The sequence below is a fragment of the Gasterosteus aculeatus genome, chromosome 2, assembly GCF_964276395.1.
Source record: "Gasterosteus aculeatus chromosome 2, fGasAcu3.hap1.1, whole genome shotgun sequence".
NCBI classification, from domain to species: domain Eukaryota; kingdom Metazoa; phylum Chordata; class Actinopteri; order Perciformes; family Gasterosteidae; genus Gasterosteus; species Gasterosteus aculeatus.
This window is the reverse complement of record NC_135689.1, coordinates 11936537-11955818: the sequence shown is the minus strand read 5'-3', so window position 1 is coordinate 11955818 and position 19282 is coordinate 11936537. Positions and strand designations below refer to the sequence as shown.

General features: G+C 42.3%; 1 protein-coding gene across 7 annotated transcripts; it reads right to left on the bottom strand.

The window, feature by feature from the left end:
• Positions 1 to 1129: 1129 nt before the first annotated feature.
• On the bottom strand, positions 1130 to 18147 carry ampd2b (adenosine monophosphate deaminase 2b). Of its 7 annotated transcripts, none has more exons than XM_078092961.1 (18): positions 17773 to 18147; positions 7628 to 7752; positions 7419 to 7549; positions 7262 to 7330; positions 7042 to 7144; positions 6703 to 6904; positions 5871 to 6012; positions 5648 to 5737; positions 5352 to 5481; positions 5058 to 5252; positions 4798 to 4929; positions 4539 to 4702; positions 4081 to 4207; positions 3828 to 3991; positions 3516 to 3636; positions 3154 to 3327; positions 2823 to 2933; positions 1130 to 2703 (listed from the first exon to the last, which is right to left on the bottom strand). In XM_078092961.1, exons 1-18 carry the CDS (start codon positions 17870 to 17872, stop codon positions 2488 to 2490), a joined length of 2496 nt encoding a protein of 831 aa, XP_077949087.1. In that variant the 5' UTR covers positions 17873 to 18147; the 3' UTR covers positions 1130 to 2487. The 7 variants fall into 7 exon arrangements, with proteins under 7 accessions (XP_077949087.1, XP_077949088.1, XP_040049581.2 ...); XM_078092962.1 differs by having other exon boundaries at positions 6715 to 6904; XM_040193647.2 differs by lacking the exon at positions 17773 to 18147 and adding an exon at positions 13018 to 13207.
• Positions 18148 to 19282: the final 1135 nt, after the last annotated feature.

The window sequence follows — 19282 nt, the reverse complement described above, 5'->3', positions numbered from 1 at the left end:
CTGATAGGAATTCCAAAAAAACATAAAATGAGGATGCAGGGAATGTGGTGATATCTCATAAGTATATAAATGAAAAATAATGTAAACAGAGTTGGCGTAACTACAGACAAAACTAAGGGTAGCTACGAACCCTTATCTCTCCTTCTCTTATCTCCCGTCACTGGCCTCGCTGCACAGAAAGGAGCTCAACATACCCAGGACATCTTTTTATTATCTGGCCTAAATAACCCCCAAAAATCTCTACTGATACACGGGTCACGTTAGACATCTTATACAATGTTGTTTTTCACTATATATATATATATATAAATCCTTTTTTAATATGACGTCAACGCGCTTGATGCACTTTTCTTTGTGAGCAGGAATACAGACTCCTGCAGGTCTCGGCCTGCTCTTAAACAAAACTAGGGTGTGTTGCCTTAAGGCCGGGCTAATTTACTCCTCCTAGACAAGAATGACCCGTTATTGCCAACTATTAGCAAAAGAGTGTATCGCCCTGCAACTACTCTAGGTGAAAGTAAATTCATTTTACTGAAAAAGAAAGTGCTAGAAAAGTCCACTCCATCAACATAATATGATTCACAATTGTCTACAGGTGCAGGTCCAGGTGTGCATACAGCTGTGTCTGGGTCCTGATGCAGACTGCTGATCACTTATTTGGGACACTTGCACTACGGCCTTTTTAGGACATTTGTACATGCTGTTCTTCTTCATGACCCATTTAGACGTAGCATACTGTGACTTTCTTTCAATGCACTAGTGCGACCTGTATGACCTTCTTTCAACATTTACCTATTTAGACATCATCTTTTAGTACTTGTTGGGGATCTTTTTCTATACTATACCAATACCTTTCTAAGACTTTTTATGACTATGACTTTGATGACATGTTTTACTATGACATTTCTGTGACCTTGTTAAACAGGCTCTACTATGATTTTTGTCTACATAATATACTATAACTTCTTATGACATAAAACACTACTAATTGTTTTGACATGCTGAAACACTGTGCCATGACTCCTTTGGATCCAGGATGCTGCAGCTTGTGAAGTAAATACGTACTCCCTATAAGAACTAAAAACAAAACACAATACACCCCACAGCACAAATGCGGCTAACCAAGTACTCCAATATGAACATTTATTTTTTGTCGACACAATTGCAATTAAATAATATTTCCAGAACAGCACATATGGTTCTCTTGGAGGGACATTTTGGGCTTTGGAATAACACCAAGAAACCCCAGAGACAACGACAGGACAAAGATTTAAGGCAGGAGTTTGAAAACGGTGTGTCAAGTTTCTCAAAACAAAAAAAAAATTGTATGCAAAGAGTGAAAACTGAATGAAAAGATCATGCATCATTCACTGTACCATGACTAAAATAAATGTATGTATATTTAATATCTGAACATAAAGAACAGATCAGAATTACTGTTCAGACTAAAACAATCATCAATTAAGAGTTACTGCAATAATATGCTACACATAACTAGCAATACTGCACACAAGAAAGAACTATTGAGGAGCCATCATGCATGTAAGGAGTGTAAAAAGAACCACAACAATCAAATGAAACAGAACAGCCATCTGTGAAATATGTTGTCATTACGAGTGGTAAGAAAACAGAATTGAAGATTTTTAAAGCTACGTCAAAGTTTGGACCTCATGTACAATGTGTAAGACATACTCCAAGGAAATAGGGGGCAGCCTTTCATATCAAACCTGCACTGACAGCGCAGATAAAATGTGCAAAATTCAAAACTTCAGCCTTGGAAATCTGCAGCCGTAACACTTGATAGACCCAGGGCGGCGCGCTGCCTCCCAGTGCTGGAGTTTCTAATATTATGCCCCTATCGCCACCATCAGGTGAGGGGCGGGCCGAGTAAGCGTTGTCATTTCAGAAGATATCTCTGTGACACCACCAGTCTCTACACATCTTACACATTGCACCTTTAACAGCTGGTGCAACCCAACAACTAACTACTCCACACTGCACACTGGTTTTTAACTTGAGAGTAACCATCTCCATTCAGCAACTTTCAAAATCTGCTGAAATGGTACAGAGAGCATGACCTCAGTGTCCTCAATGGTGTAGCTACAGCCCTGTATTGGGCTCTTTAGTGTGAAAAATCCTTTCAGATGGTCATTTTATTAATGGGTTCAATCTTGAATGTCAATATTATTAAATGATTGTTACAGGAAATACAAAATCTGTGCAGAAAACAAAAATCACAATGTTTATAAATGAATACATCGAGAGACATTGTGAAATTGACAAGACAGATCATACAAAGAAAGAGGAAAGAAACTAAAGGAAGTGAAGACCTTGGGTACACAAATTATACAGTAGATCCTCTCTCGTACTGCCAGTAGCAACTCTCATAAAGCTCGTATCTTTTCTCCAGGTGTGATATGTCAAAACTGTCCAAAGTCTCGATGGGAAAAGAGGGAACGCCGAGAGTGTTTGTGTTGTGGTGCCTGTTCACTTCTCCCCGTGCCCAGCTGCCCAACACAGACTTTCCTCTTCCTCGATGGTCTCCAGCTCGTCTGTGCGGATGGCCTGTGTGATTAAATTTAACTCCTCACACAGGGTCTCATACCGGTACGCCACGCGGATGTCGGGAACGTTGGTGCGCCGGATGTCGTTGCACTCCTGCCCCTCCTTGGTGTGATTTGGGCCGAGCCAGGAGCACTTCACCTGGTGCATAGAAGAGAAGAATTAAAATTGTCCGCCCAGTAAAAGACCGGGGAGGGAGTTGTGTTATTATGGACAGTAAAACTGCATCACGTGCGTTGTGCTATAAAGATAAGTGATACCCTTTGAGAGAAGCCGCTCATCAGCACGCTGTTTCTGGCCAGCTCACACATGTCGCAGGAGCTCAATTTCCACACCTGGGCTGCAATGCTGTACTCCTCCATCAAGGGCTCCTACACAGATCACAAACCAAGCAGAGTTTTAATGTATCTGTATTAAAACTAAGATTAAGATTATTACACAGAAAATGTGTCAAATGTGTTAGGTTCCTAATTAGAGTGAGTGAAATAGATCTAAACCACTCATTTCACATTTTAGAGGATTTAGGGAAAAGGGTACAGAAAACCTAACCAGGTAGAAAGTCAGAATGATTGACAGGCTGTGCGTACTGACCTTGGTGAAGTGAAACTGCAGAGGGTCGTCGGTGGACAGAGAGACCACGAGGCCTCTGGACAGGTACTCTGGGAGAGGGTTACGATGGTAGCTGAGGAACAGGCTGTTGTTGCTGAGAGGGGACATGGCGATACCTATCTGGGCCAAGTAGTACAGATACTGCAGCACAGGAGCCTGGAGGACCATAAAGGCACAATACGAGCTGTAATAAACAATCAATGCTGCAGGAGTAGATTAATACCACGGCTTATATCGTTCACCAGCCTTTAAGGAAGTATTATTAGAACACTTTAATGCTCAGCTGAACAAATAGTTAGTTTCGGACTAAGAAACTGAGCAAAGTCATGATATTGAAGCCACACCTTTCTGAGCAGCAGCCCGTGGGAGATGTTCTCAGACAGCATGAAACCAGACACCAGGTGATGGATCGGACCCGCCTCCCCACAGTGAGGACGCAGGACCAGCGTGGGAAAGCCGCGCTGCCTGGACCAAAATACACAGAGACTCAGCGGATTAGAGACCACAGCTTCCCGCCTGGCCCGAAGGTCACACAGTTATGCAAGCTATACCATTCCAAAAATAATTACATGTAAAATCTTCTCTCTGTGTTTACAAGCTGGAAAGAATGTAAAGGAAAAGAAAAACGGGAAAAAAAAGAAAATTAGATGATGTACCTGCGCAAGTGATTGAGCACGGTCATGTTTGCGTACATATAATAGAGGTAGTAGGAGTAGGGCGGATTGTCCTCCTCTGTCCAGTTGCCTGGCAGCGGACTGTCCAGGTTGAAGATATGTTGCTCTGGTTTGGATTCATCATCCACACTGTCAAAACCCACGACCTGTGAGAAGAGGCAGCAAGAGAAACCCTTTGAGTTCTGTCTCCACGCGAACAGCATCACTTCACGACTGCCCAGTAGTAACTCCATACGTGCTGCAGGAAGAGGTGCAGCTCTGGATGGCTGCCCGGGTTGACTGTGACCTCAAACAGAGGCGTGAAGATATTCTCCAGCATCTCCTGGAAGTTGCACAGCTGTTTCTTCGTGCGGTAGACGTCACTTTGAAGGAGAAATGCAAATGAAGAAGTGACTTGTGAGGTTATGGTTGTGTTGGTTTGTCTAATGTCTGTCTGCATCCCTCATAAAAGGTTTAATCAGTGATGGAATTGGAGTACTCAGGCATTTGAAGTATGAGATACTTGGCTTCCAGGCAGTTGTCTTTACAAAAGGTTACAAACTCTAAAGGAGCATTTTTCCTTTTTTCTATTATGTTGCATAGTGCAATCAATAACGCTGAAATATATTCTTGTGTATCAAGCGGTAAAAGGTTTGGAATTCCTCAATATTCTATTTGAGTAAATGCAGTGTCATACTCTCATGCACTACTCACAAGAGTCTGGGCACTTGCACCAGCCAGCGCACGTTGGTGGAGTAGACCTGATGTTTTACAGCCCACTCGGCCAGTTTGTCCCACTCGTCCCTGCAGCGTCCGTAAATGGACAACCTGAGCTCCACGTTCTGGTACTTGCTCTCCTCCAGGTCTGCCATCACCTCCTGAAAAGCAGTGACACAATCAAGCAGTAGGTGGCGGCAGTGTCTCGTGCACAGCTACCAGGGGTAATGGCAGTTCTTAAAGTGTAAGTGAGCACCTTAATAATGTGTCCAAAGTATTTCCCCTCAATGTAGTTATCTGTTTTGATGAAGATCTCTCTCAGGATGGACTCGCCAATAGGGTTGTATTTGGCATTGAACTTGTCAAAGCGATGAAAAGTGTTACGGTCCTGCCAGGGGAGTTGAAACACAGCAATTCAAAACCCCCCCTCGCATTATCTGATGCTGTTGTCCTGAGGAAAAAAAGAAATGTGACCACCGATTAGCCTTTTGTCCGTCCATCATGGCCGTCACTCACTGCGTGCATGTCCAAGGTGTCCACGCTCAGGTCAAAGGCCGTCAGGTTCATGGTCTCAAACACCTGCATCAGCGTCTGGCCCTTGCCTCTTTCTACATGCACAATATCCTTAGGATACTTCTTCATTGCCCTTTTGATAAAACGCAGGAGGTGCTTCTGGTTCATGCAGGATGAGGCGTGAATGTGTGTGTCCACCTGTGAAATAAATTTAATCATTTCTTTCTCATTTCTTTTCTGTCTGGTTCTGGGTAAAGAATTTCCATTAAGCCAAGTAGAAACAGGTGTCAAGTTCACCTTACGGATATTGTAAAAGTCGCGATGTGGGACCTTCTTCTGGGCCGCCAGCTCTTTCATTTCATTCAGCAGAATGTGCATCTGGAACTTGGAGCTGAGGTACTGCAGGCGACGGTAGCAGAAGGACTTTCTGTGGCACAGCGAAATATAAACAAGAAATTGGCACTTTCTGAGAGACATTGAACGGGTTGCTCAGATGATTAAAACGAGTAAAGTGACCAGGAAGTCAAATGATTAACAATTTGACCGGTCACATATCAACACACAGTTGTGAGGTCAACAATAAGGAAGCGTACACTGGTCCGTTGATGATGAGGGCCATCATCACGTTCATATCAGCGATATACTCCTGCAGGTCTGGGTACGGCAGGTCCAGCTCGGTGCCCCTGTTGGCAACATCAGAACTTAAGCGGGAAAGTCTCTGCCGCCAACTTAAAGGTGTGAGTCTAAAAGCATCCGACCACCTCGAGCACCACAAGATACCAGCCAGATGCCGGCGCCGTGTCACTGAAGTCTTACTTTTCCAAAGCGCTCCTCGTTGTGTACACGTGCATGACGCCGTCCACCATCTTGCAGCCGTAGCCCGCGTCGGGGGGCATGCTGGCAGGGTCCGGGTTCTCGTAGGGGTGCTTTCCGGAAGCAGGTGGGCGCCCTGTGGCATCTGAGAGGAAGCAGAATGTGGCACCGCGTCACGGCTCTGAACGAAGGTGCGCGCACGTGCAACCAAGGTCTGGTTTTAGGAGCCTGCGCGTTGAGGCAGCTCGGTGAGGAGTGTGTGACAGATGGGTTGTAAAATCTGTGGGTGGAATTGGTTAAACCCAAATATAAGAGCATAGCACATGCCGCTGTACATGACTTGTAGTCCTATATTTAACAGCCCGTGTGTAGCACTTCAGGGGGCCAATAGGGTGTTGACTATTGATCTGTCTTGGATGAGGGACCTCCTCCTGTTGCTTTTACTAGTTTTACCTCATTTGTATTGAGAGTGTGAGAGCAGAGGATGTTTTATACAGAATTCTTTGGAACAAATTTGCGATTCAAGATTTTGGCGACAAATTAATGACTGAAAAAATGTTGATTTTACATTTTTAGTATTTCACAACCACAAAGATAAAGAACTTGCATTGATAGAATACAAGGAAAAGGCAAGAAACTCCACAAAGACAAGAAGTTGGAAAAAGAAAATGATACTGTACATTACACTAATAGATCTATTATCCTTGTTGTTGTAGAATATCTTTTTAACGAATCTACTCGTTTGAGTATCCGTGCCTCGTATTTGTATTTATTATGGATGAATGTTTTTTTCTGCCTAGTTTCAGGATATCAGTCTGGTGGTGGAGATGCGTACATGCGTTTAAACCTGCAGTGCCTGAGGTCTCTGGGATCTCCTCCTCACAGACGTCCAACTCCAGAGGTCTCTCGCTCAGCTCCTGGAGGCAGCGAGCGGTGGTCCTGCAGAAGCTCTGCAGCGACAGACCCATATACTTCTGTCTGATGAACAGAGCCTTCACCACACACTTGGCTGCATCCAACAGATCTGTGAAGGGAACCTTGATAGAAGAACAATGGAACGAAAAGGAATTAGAAGAAGGTGTTATTTTTACTGTGAAAGACCACAAAGTGCTTCTATCATGAAATACTGTCCTTTCCAATTCTCCAATTCTACCTTACTGTTACTCTCACATACCCCACATTTCTCCTCTCCAGAAATAGCAACTCGCTGGTACTCTTTCTCTGCGACCGGTTCTCTCTCCTGCAGGTCAGGAGATTGGCTCTGCTCCCTCATGTATCTGATAATAAATCAACCAAAAAATGAACACTATTTTCTAATCTGGTACTTTAAATATACTTACACATTCACTGCATGATGGCACAACTGTTTCTTACTGGCAGAATAAAGCACTCACTCGAGATCAGTGGCGCTGTCGGTCTTCATGAACTCCTGTTTGGCTCTCAGGAGGATGTCGGGTTCAAACCTGGGAACAAGTCTCATCATTGTTGGCTTCTGGTTGCAAATGCAGCTGCAAATGCTGGTGTGTTCTTCCATCTCCTCAGTTCACTTACTTCACATCCTGGCTGATCTGTCGCTCGAGTCGCTGGCGTCTCTCCTCCAGCTGTTCAATCGGGCTGTCCTCTGGAAATTCATAAGGGGCGCTTCGCATCTCACTCTCAGCGAGAGTGCGTGAGAACAGCTCCTTCAGGCACACATACAGTAAACAACGTCTGAACTTCTAACCACAATGCATTTTAAAGCACGTAAACAGAGTGCTAACCTCAGCAATCTCCTTGTACTTCCCGTCCATGGATGTACGCAGGTCAATGGATTGTTTCAGGGCCACCGGGATCCCAGGCAAGGAATGCTGGGAAGTGAGGAGGTGGCGGGCACCGCGGAGATCAGCTGGAGATGAAGAACGAGACATTAAGGGCTCGGCATCTTCTAATCATAGTCAGACACGTAATGCCTGATTTCAGTCGCTGAAACACCGCAACTCATTTCGGGTCGAAAGGTCATTAATCAGTTTTTGCTCAAAACAGCTGCATCGTATTAACTTTTAATGAGACTATCAGCCGAGATAAAAATAGCAATCATCGAAAGCGGGTTCGACATGAAAATGAATCATCTAAACGAGGTTAATCAGTTTAATGAGAGAACTCTGTCTTTATCATTTGTCATTCCTTCAACACAGGAACAAAGGTTTAGTCAAACCCATTAGTTCACGGAAAGGAAAGAAAAAGAAGAAGGAAGATGGCTGGCGAGTGGATGCTTGGAGAGGGAGGTTGTCAGCAGCGATGAGGAAGACAAAGATTTGTCTTTAGGATACATTTAGTGAGGAAAGACAATCCCTTTCTCTGCTTCACTGTTTTCCCTCTGGGTGAACATTTAGCAGTCTGTCTGCCATGTTATTAATCTTTCCCTCGAAACTACGCACCCTCCACTGAAACATTCATCATCCTGTTAAATATTTCATCCCGTGTGAGCTGGAGTGTCATTGATCCTGCTGTCTGTCAGCAGAGATGGACCACGAAGAAGGTCACAGAGGGCACAGCGAAGGACGCGCGCGCCCTCTGCTGAGCGCGATCCATTCAAACCCAGCACGTCTGCTGAATGTAAACAGCAGAGAATACCACAGGGGCCAATCAACCGGGCCGATTGGGACTCAACTAAAAACTTCGTTTCAGTGGCCACGGTTCTCCACGTCGTTTATCAGAGTGTTCAACCAACACGTTGCACAACAAGATTTTTCGGCATCAATGCGTACAGATCATACAGAAGCATCTCGGACTGAAATACCTCAGATAACACAAACTTCCCCCCTGTATAAATATTCAAGGGGGCACATGCTTTGACCTTTAAAAGATTAAATAGTTGAGCTTAAACATTAAGCTTTAATTTGGATTCAAATCAACAAAATGACAAGCAAATAATAATAGAATTTAATGTTGACCAATGAAATCGTCTCTACAGGAAGAAGACTGAGACACAAAATGATGGTAGATATACAGTAGATAGATATATGTTTGGAAACCATTAATACCAATAATGCCTAAGCAATTCTTCAATAAAATATGCAGGAAATTGAATTTGAATAATCATAAAGTTGATAAGGAAAGTAGTAGAGGACACATAGTCAAAAGTGCACACATTGCTAAACAATTACGTAATTGGGGTGTATGTTTAAATGTATAGACATTTGACAATTTGATTAAGCACATAAAACAGTCAAGACCAAAAATTCAAAATGAAATTGAGACCTGAAACAATAAAAAGCGTCATTTTTCCAGCAAAAACACCACACATTCCATTCCCTGGTTCCACACAATGAATTTACTTTATCATGTTATCTGTGGGTTTTGGACTTCTGGGGAGAACAAACAACATATCTAAAAACTTACTGTACTGTAAAAAGGAAACTTTGCAAACAAATAATCGCAGAAAAGTTTAACTAAATTATAATGAGAACACATGCAGTAACACATGCAGCGAAGCCAAACTGTCCTCCAGCCTCAGTCACAAAGTCCATCCACAGATGCTGCAGGAGGAGGACGCCTGTCTGTGTAATGAACTAAGATGTTATCTCTGCTGTCCGTTCGGTGCACATCAATTCGCCCTGATAACAGTGGACGGCGGTGTGGAGGGCAGCAGCCAACCGGCGGCAAAGACATCTATACAAGGCCACGGCAACGTCTGGCCCAGCCAAGCCTGCTGGGCCCGCAGCTAATCCCCTAATGGCTGCTATATTTGGAGCGTGTGGGGTTACATAACAACTCATCCCGCCACGGTTTGACCACAAACCACAGAAAGTAAAACCCGCCATGGTTCACTTTAACAAATGGCACACACTCTAGTTGTATGACGCTTTTATTTATCCAGCAGGAAGAAAGCAGCACGAGGGCCGGGCTGAGTAAAACATAAACAAAGCAGGACTGAAGGGTCATTTTTATTTGTTTTTAACCAGATTAGATATCGTTTAAACTATGGAGAAGCTCGTGCTGTTGTACCACCTCCGTTTTAGTGCAGATATTAGATTCCTACTACTTACCGATTTAGATAAAGTTACTTTGAAGAATGCACCTTTTATTTCCGTCTTTGATGTACCAAAAGAAGGCAACAGTCTCAATGTACACAAACCATCTATATTTTGAATAAAATTCACACTTTATCTAGAAACATTACATATCTCACTTGGCATTTGAAGCCCACTGTCCGTATTTGAGTTTTTGACACAATGTAGTTTGAACACAAAAAAAAACAATCTACTTTTCAGTCTGGCCTCAACGCCGGAATATGAAGTCACAGCATAATAACAACTATCTCTGGCTGCTCAATATCACATCATCATCAATGCTATAGGATAAGCACACGACGCTCCCCTGCTCCTCTTAAGGATGCTTACTCCTCCAGCATCCCTCGATGGCTCTGCATCAAGCTGCAGACGTCTCTCCAGATGTGTTAGCGTACTAGAACAAACTTCTTTCCTGCGTATTCTTTACTACTGTCGGATTTCTCATTTGAAGGAGACAGAAAAGGAATTCAAAAAACATGAAGGCAGGACCTCAATTAGGCCTAAAAACAATCCTTCAGAGTCATGAACAGTTATTGATTTGGTCGGCCTCCATGCGCGCAGTTTTAGTTAGCAATCAATCAATAAACTAAACACTATAGACAGCACTGCTCAGCGCTGTTACACGAAGCCGTCAAGGACCAGGGAGGAGGAGTGAGGACGTGAGTGTGAAAGGAAAGAAGGGGGAGAGTTAGAGGGGAAGAGAGGAGAGCATTATTTGTGCTTTTGCACGGGACAAGGTTAGTGTCCCTGTCTCTACCTGTCTCAGCGTTAGTTAATTAACCCATTAGTGCCAAGGGAGGAGGGACAGACGGGGAGATGGAGCGTGACAAACAGCACGTGGCCCAGTCAGCTGTTTGTCACGCATGCTAAACATGATCGGAGGGAAGGACGGAGACAAGAAAGAACCACTTTAAACAAACTGGCTAAAAAGCACACACGCTCTCACACACCAACACGCCCTCATAGAGTCCCAGACTCGTCTCCTCTGTTTCCTTAGTCCCGATCATACATACAAAGGGCTGGTCCAGCCGATCCATGAGCTCATCCCAGCGGCTGACCCCTCTCTGCTCTGTCTGCCTCCCGGTTCAGGCCAGCTGTCGCTGCACTCGCCTCCTCTGGAGCTGATCCTCCTCATTTAAATGCCTCTGACATTATTCTGGAACGTACCACTGGAGGAAGAGGGAGGGAATGTGGGGGGTGTAGGATGGAGTTCCATCCTGCCGTGAGTTTCCCCAGCAACACCCCGCGCTCTCCTCTAGCTTCTCCCCGCTGAGGGGGACCACGTTTTGGGGATGTTTGTGTCGCCAAACATCGGTGCGCTTCGAGACGTCATGGTGAGCTGAGCACAGCTGCAGTTTGAAGGAGGGGACCGTTGCCTCCACGTCCTCACATGGATGAAATTAAAGGGCCGGCACGTTTTCCGCATTATCGTTGCAGCAGGGACACACGTTCCAATACGAACACAGAACTGTGTGTATGCTAAAACTGCTCAAATAGCACGTTCATAATTCTTTGAACTGATGTAATTTCACAGAGTGATATTTGTGAAATCTGACATGTGGCTGCAGTGTGCAAGTTCCTCTGGGGTCATATCTCTTATGTCATATCTCTCTCCTTTTATTATCCTTCTAGTGGAACAATTGCTCAGGATAACAGCTGCGTGCTTGAATTGCAAAAATATGTAATGAACATTTTACTGGATTGCACTTGTTGTTAAGGTTGGATTTGTTATTCTGTGTCACAAATATAAATATATTTGTGACACAGAATAACAAATTTTTGTTATTCTGTTAAACCCATTTTTTCCTTTTGGGTTTGTGTAGTTTCTAGCAAAAGTTACTGAAACAGAAATGTTAGTGAATTCTATTTCCAGCGTGCCTGTGAGTATTGTATTAACACCAGCATCACTGTGTGGGATTCCTTTTATATAAACTGTAGTTCCCATGTTTACAATGCGTTTTGCAAATGTTTTTTTGATTGGAAAGCAACCGAGGCCTTCGAGACAGAGGCAGTAGCTCTATTAGGCTGAGAAAGATCTGATCAATTCATTTAATGAGAATATTGCCATTTTTATCGATAAGAAAAGTCAGAACTTTATAAACCGGTTATACAATAGTTCAAAACCCAGTTTGAAAGAGGACAGAAAAAAAACACTGAGGGCTACATAAAGCCAGACGCAATCCAACTTCAGGCCAGATTCAATAATAAGATTAAATTATTGTGTTTCTTTTCAAGGCTCTTACAGCCAAAATAGCAATCACAAGGTCTAATCAAACAGATGAGGCCTCAAGAGGAGCACAAACAACAATATTGCCATTCATTGATTCATCTGGCTGCTCCAAATCTTCAGACCAGGCTCTCTCTAGTGGTCAAATACTGCATCACACACACACACACACACACACACACGCACGCACGCACGCACACACACACACACACCATCGTTTGCATGTCTAAGAACAAATGTAACTATAGACGCTTGCAAAGCTTCAATCTACTCTTCCTAAGTTTCATTATTTAGTAGAAGCAAAAGTCCTGCATTCCAAATTTGACTAAAGTAAAAGCATACCAGAAAATGCAATGGTTAATATTTATATATATTATATTATTATTGTGAAATATTAACAGCTAAAGAGATGTCTGATTTTGCACTGGTCTCGATGGAGCTAATTTAACTGCTTCATGTGATATTGAGCTTTTTCTGCCTTGAACAAGGAATCACACATTTCTTGAATGAAGATGTGCACGGTCGCAATCAATCATCAATCATCTTTTGACCAACAGACCAAAGGCTAAACACATGATTGTCACTCAAGATAATGAATGAGCAAATCTTCATATTTAGGCTGATGTTTGTTATTTTAGTTTAAAAAGGAGTAGTTGACTATCAAAACAGCTGTTCATTAATTTGATGTCAGTTGATTTATCAACGAATCAACTAATAAAAGAGTTATCTGACAAGTAGCAAGTAAATATGAAATCTCTAGTACTTAAGTAGATGTTTAATGAATAACAAGAGTCAACATACTCTACAATATTCCTGCCACTCAATAATGTATTTTAATGTTATATCGCGTAAACAGCAGCATGCAGCGTACCTTCCAAACCAGATTGTGTCTCTCCACGTGTCGATGTGTTGCAAACCACAGCTGGCATCAAATAGTGACTCTATATGTAAAGCACCACACCATTAAGTATGAACAACAATGCAACAGAAGGGTGATCCCACCCACAGGGACAAAGTCCACGAGACCCCCGACGGGCCAGATGTTGGTTCATATAAGACCCAAACAACTAAACAACTGGAGGCGGTGCGGACGCACACAAGGAGTGACTTCCTGGAGGTTATCGGAGGAAGGTGTGTTGGGGTGGGAGCTCCGAGGCTGGGTCGATCATTATCTGTGCAGATTGCGTTACTGAGGGAGTGACAAGGCTTAACATTTAACTTACAGGGTCTCTCTGCTGTAATTAATTAATGTATCTGTTCATGTCACAGACCCCATCATGTGCAAACACCAAGATGACAAAGAGTGACACAACCAAAGGAGGAGGGAACAACACGAGGTCGAGGTACAACGTGTTCAAAGGTCCATCATCAACCGTGCGTACTGTATACATGATCATCCAGTAAATCATTCAGCTCAGTTCTTTGGGATTAATGTATTTGTAGTATTGCTTTTCTGCAGAGGTGGAAAGTAATTCTGCACTTTTTATTAAGCATTGCTTAATTAGTTTATAAAATATGATTGGTACAAGTTGAACTAGTCAACAGAACATGAAGCTACAATATTAAAAATGCTGTTCACACATAATAATGAATTAACTCATGATACTATATAACATGTCAGAAGGTACTTTCCCTAATGGAGTATTTTCTAAAATGACAATGAATGAATATGTATCTATTTTACTGATGTATTTGGTCTTCTTGTGAATCATTATAGATCATCTGTTATTACACCTTTTAAACACTATCATGCTATATAATACAGCTAATGACGATTATAAGCAATTTTGTGCAAAGCCCTCATTCTTCTTTAGGTTGTCTAACAAGTGTAAGAGGCACAGAACAGGCGGACGGGTGAGTGGGCGGCGCTCGAATCTCACAACTACCTTTTCACAGCCAGAGAAGTGATTCACACACGGCTGTGAGTCTAAATATGGACGGACGCAAACTACACTTTGCCTCAGCCCTTCACACAACAGCTGCTAAAGAGAGCAAAGGGCTGTTTGACACACGGCAGCATGTGTCGAGCAGGTCTATAGGCTTTCAAAAAGAGGTCGGATGTGAGTGATTCAAATTGATCTGAGGCTGATTAGATGAGCAGCTGGTCAAACCACTCCGCTCGCTCACTGCGCTCCTTGTTGCTCCATCACAGAGAGCTAAATGCTCACAATCACTACAAAATCATGACTGTCCTGGCTCCTAAATGGTGGAATGAGCTCTCCAATGACATCAGGACAGCAGAAAGTCCACACGTCTTCCGACGCGAGCCAAAAACACGCCTCAACCGACTATACAATATTATATGCTGTATATATACTATGAAAACTGTAGTTATTAAATCAAATGCTAACAATGACAAATTATATATATATATATATACAGAGCTGCCAACTTTTCAAAAAACCTTGGAGTGAGATTTTGTCGGGGGTGACCAAAATGTTGCCGCGCACGCAGCCACACGCGCTGGTGGCTCAAATATCAGGAAATTGGAATTCATTTGCCGTAGTACCCATGTTGTACCCTGCATTCTGGAGGTTTGTGGGGCCCAAAGTCGTCGATAGGGGCGGCCTGCTGGAGATGGAAAACATTGGTTTTATTCTGTGAAGCAAAGACATAGCTGATGGTCCACCACCAGGACATGTTGGTTTAAGTAGATTTCATGCATTCTAGTGGATTTTTGGGTGGTATGCCTGACCTTATTCTGATTCATGTTCATCTGCTCATGACTCGTGGGGCCTTCTAGACTTGAGCTGAACATTCAACCAGAAAACTATTGCTGTGCCTCAATGACTGTCTATGTACCACAATATAGCCTAATTAATAGACCTGTGTTTAAGATTTGACCAATTTAGATTGATTGACATTTTGATTACAATGGTATTCAACTAATTCTTAACTGAAACCTAACCTATATTGTTAATAATTGTATTCTTAAGAGCACTTAATGATTTATGTTCAGCAAAAAATGACAAATGTTATGTGAGCAGCCTTTATAAACGATGCTATGATGTTTTCAGCGTGCAGTATACCAAGAGGTCAACAAGGTGCTCTCCTGCTGCTTGTTATGACAGTTTACATTCACCACTCAAAATCACACGCACAAACACAACTAATCATTTATTTCCAGATTTAAAGTTTAAGAGAGTGAGTACTTAATTGAACCACATGTCATTAACACTCCTTAGTCTTTTCTCCTCCTCAGTTTCTCCTGTTTGAAAATCTTCTTCTGTTGCTGACTGCGGGACTCTTTGGGGTAAACAGGACGTCTATGCAGCGAATAGGTTTACAGACGCGCTCCTTAGCGCCATTTATCGTCGGGGAGTTTGAAAAGAAACGAACGCGCTTCGGCCCAAAATCAGAATTTTTTTTTTTGCCGTGAGAAATTGGTTGTGTGGCGTGAGTGCGTGTGAAAACATGCAAAAGCGTGTGTCACACGGCGAAACCATGAGAGTTGGTAGCTCTGATATATATATATTTTCTCAAATATATATACCTGTGTGTATATATATATATATATATATATATATCTATATCTATATATATATATATATATCTAGATATATATCTAGATATATATATCTAGATATAGATATATATATATATATATCTATATATAGATATATATATATATATATAGATATATATATATATATATACAATATCAAACCTCCTCCTTTTAAGTAAACTACTCGAAAAGCTCATTTTTTCTACAGCCAAGCGCCTTCTTGGCCATAAATACCAGTTTTAATGTCGTCCTGTGAGGCTCTTGACTGCACCACAGTACTGAAACTGCTCTTGTTAAGGCTTTCAACAACATCCACTTAAACACAGACAGTGTCAGAACTACACGCTCTGTGTTACTGCAGCTCAGCGCTGCATTGCATGTTTTTCCCGGTGTTTTGATGGTTTTAATGTCTTCTTGTGAAGCGCTTTGAAATATCTTGTTCTTGAAATGTGCTATCAAATGTACAGCCTTGCTCTGCCTTGTCTATACCCTGACTAGCTAGCACTTTAAATAGTCTGTCTTTCTTTGTTGATTGTTGTTGTTGTTGTTGTGGTTGTAAGCTTCTTTGGATAAACAGCTAAATGAAATGTAATGTTATATAATATAAAGCTGCAGCCCTCCACGTGTATTCCACTTGGCTATTCTGATTGATTGGCCAGGTAGATTGGCTAAAAAGTTGAGGATGCAGATGCAGTTGAAGATAAAGCTTGATTTAGATCATCATTAAGGAGACAATGTCCTTTATGATCTTGTGATGAACGACTGCAGCAGATTCAATAATATCAATCCTTTATCCAGGTTTGAGTAAAGTGGCAATGGCAAATTCATCCAAAAAGTCAATAAAAATGTTATCGAATGATAGTGTATATGTAGATTTTTTAGGAAAAACAAAAGATTTAGTCTCTTGAGTGTCGTCTTTGCCTACTCAGATGGCTCATTTGGTGCTTTAACAACACTATGTGTGAGTCATCTTATTGTGCCTCTGCAGAATAATTGTAAATGAAAACACAGAGGACAAATCTGTGCACAGAACAGTTTTATTTATCGTCAGCGCAAAAATTGTTTTTGACAATGCTTTTGTCACAGCATGTCACTATCTATCGTACATGTGACCTAGTTTTTTTTACAGCTACAACACATGTTATGTCATTAGAATTAAGTGCCAGTAGAGGTAGATTTTTATCTTATATCATCTGCTTTCAGATAAAATCAACTAATTGTAATCTAAATTATTACAGCAGTGTTTTCTATTAAATGTATGACGTTGAAGTGACCTTTTTTTCACATTTTGTTGAAAAGTCTTTTGGATTCTGAAACGACGCGCAGTGAACAAAAGAGGGCTGTCATTTTGCCACGTGGTCATTCTACGCTCTTTGTAGTTTGGATGAAAGGTTGACCAGCGTGTGCATACATCAGAGTGGAGCCTAATCCTCTCATTCAGCCGGGATCAGGTCCTGAGGTACCAACCTACATATTCTATCTAGGCCACATACCGCCATCAGGCTACATGGAAATCCCTCTCAACATATTTCTCTAACCAACACGTTAATAACAACAGGAAGGATTTTCAGGAATATTTTCTCACATGGCAACATGTTTTGAAAGGATGTCTGATGTGGAACGGGTCTCCAACCCATGATGGACCTTTTAATTATTTAAATTGAAACATGGCAACAGAAAAAATGGGTTGACATTTGAGCAGCGTCATAATTGTTTCCCTGGGCTGATGGTAGAGAACGCATGGAGCCTTTATACGTTGTGTTCCTAATAAAACAATGAGCCAGACAATTAGTGGTGAAAAGAAAAGCTGCAACCCATCTGCAACACTGAGAAGATGCAGGGTTTGAATGTCAAAATCCTCCATAGAGAGGATCAACTAGCACCTCCATAATCAACAGGTCAAACTACTGACAACAAGTATTTCACAAGCGTTTCCTGTGACGAGTCTTATCTGATAAATGATCATCAATCAAAGTACACGTCTTCAAAAAGTCAGAAATCCTAATGCACAGTCCAGAGGCACAGCACCTCAGGCTCATTCAATGTGAGACTCCTCACCCGTCACTTTACCGACACACTCACTCCTTCCTCCTTCTCCATCCCCATGCAACCCCCACTCACCCGTGCTGGCTGCATACTGCAGGCTGCCCCGCTTCCTAAAGGGGGACAGGGGCTTGTTTTTAGCCCCGGCGGCGGTCGCTGGGGGCAGGTTGGAGGACATGGTCTTCAGCTTGGCAGTGATGGGAAACGGAGAAATGAGCGAGTCAGATCTGTGGAGAACCGAGCGTTTGAGCGCTGAGGAGGAGAAGAGAGAGAGGAAGGCGAGGTGATACAGCACAGATGCCGGCCGCTTGAGGGGGTTTGATTGCAGTCAGCGTAAGTGTGTGTATTCGAATGTGTGTATGGGAGTGTGTGTGTGTTCAGCTTGCTACGTGCCTGTGAGGAATTCCAGACTGGTTGGTCCAGCGTGGAGCTGCAGGGCATCTCTCTGCAGCGAATCAGGCCCCGCCCCCTCCGAATAGCACTCTTGTGCCTGAGCTGCAGCTGATGGAGGCTGAGGGGCGGGAGGGAGGGGCTCGACTTCACCCCTGCAACGCATGAACACACTCACACACACGCGCACACATACATACACAGGGTACAAAACACACGCGGCAGCCTGCAGTTCTGCTGTTGCTATGACAACAAGAATTCAGGAGCAAAGCAATGGGGAGAAAAGTTATGTCTACAGAAAGATGGAACTAGAAAGATGAAAGGCGGCAAAGGAATGTGAAACAGAAATCCTATGCAATAAAACTAATAATGATCAGAATTTCCAAAATGTTATTAGCTTATGCCCAATTGGCTGATTGTAAAGCGAAATAAAAAGTAAGGTACAAAATCACTGGAATAAAAAACGTTGATGATGCAAGTCGAGCTGTGAGTCCAAATATTAACTACCGGATGTATTATCTCCACATTTTATTGACATTCATTTTCACTGACTTTGATGATAGTTATTCAGCTCCAACACTAGGTGAAAACGTGCATAATGCTTTGATTTAAGACCAAAGAAATGCTCAACTAAGGACATTCTGATGATCCCATGCTGTACCGTATCAGCTCCAGCTCAAAGTATCGCTGTCCAAAGCCATGTCAATTGTAAAGCATTAATATAAGAGATGGAATAAAATCTAGAATCTAGCTCTCCAACACAAACATGCCGTAATCCTCCGGCTATGTGAATATCTCTGTGAAAATCTCTTAACTGATAAAACTATCAAACAGGATGAGGAAGCAGACCCAACTTAAATTGATTTCATATATAACTGAATTCCAAATATCATCTTTGTGTTATTAACAAACAAATTCATTATCAATGAAACCGAAAACATAAGCTTTTTTTCTGACAAACCTTTTTCTTTCTATTTGAATATATACTGTATATAATCCTCAAGTGGGCCTTGCATGAAGGACAAGCGGCTTTAAGACGGAAGTGAGAAATCTTGTGTGAAATGTCAAAGTTGAAAATACTTCATAATCAAAGTGACAACAAGCCACGATGGAGTGAATTAATGATTAGTGATTTAGTTAAACAAACATCATTGGATATAATAGAATACCCATATACATGTTTAAATAATAGTATATA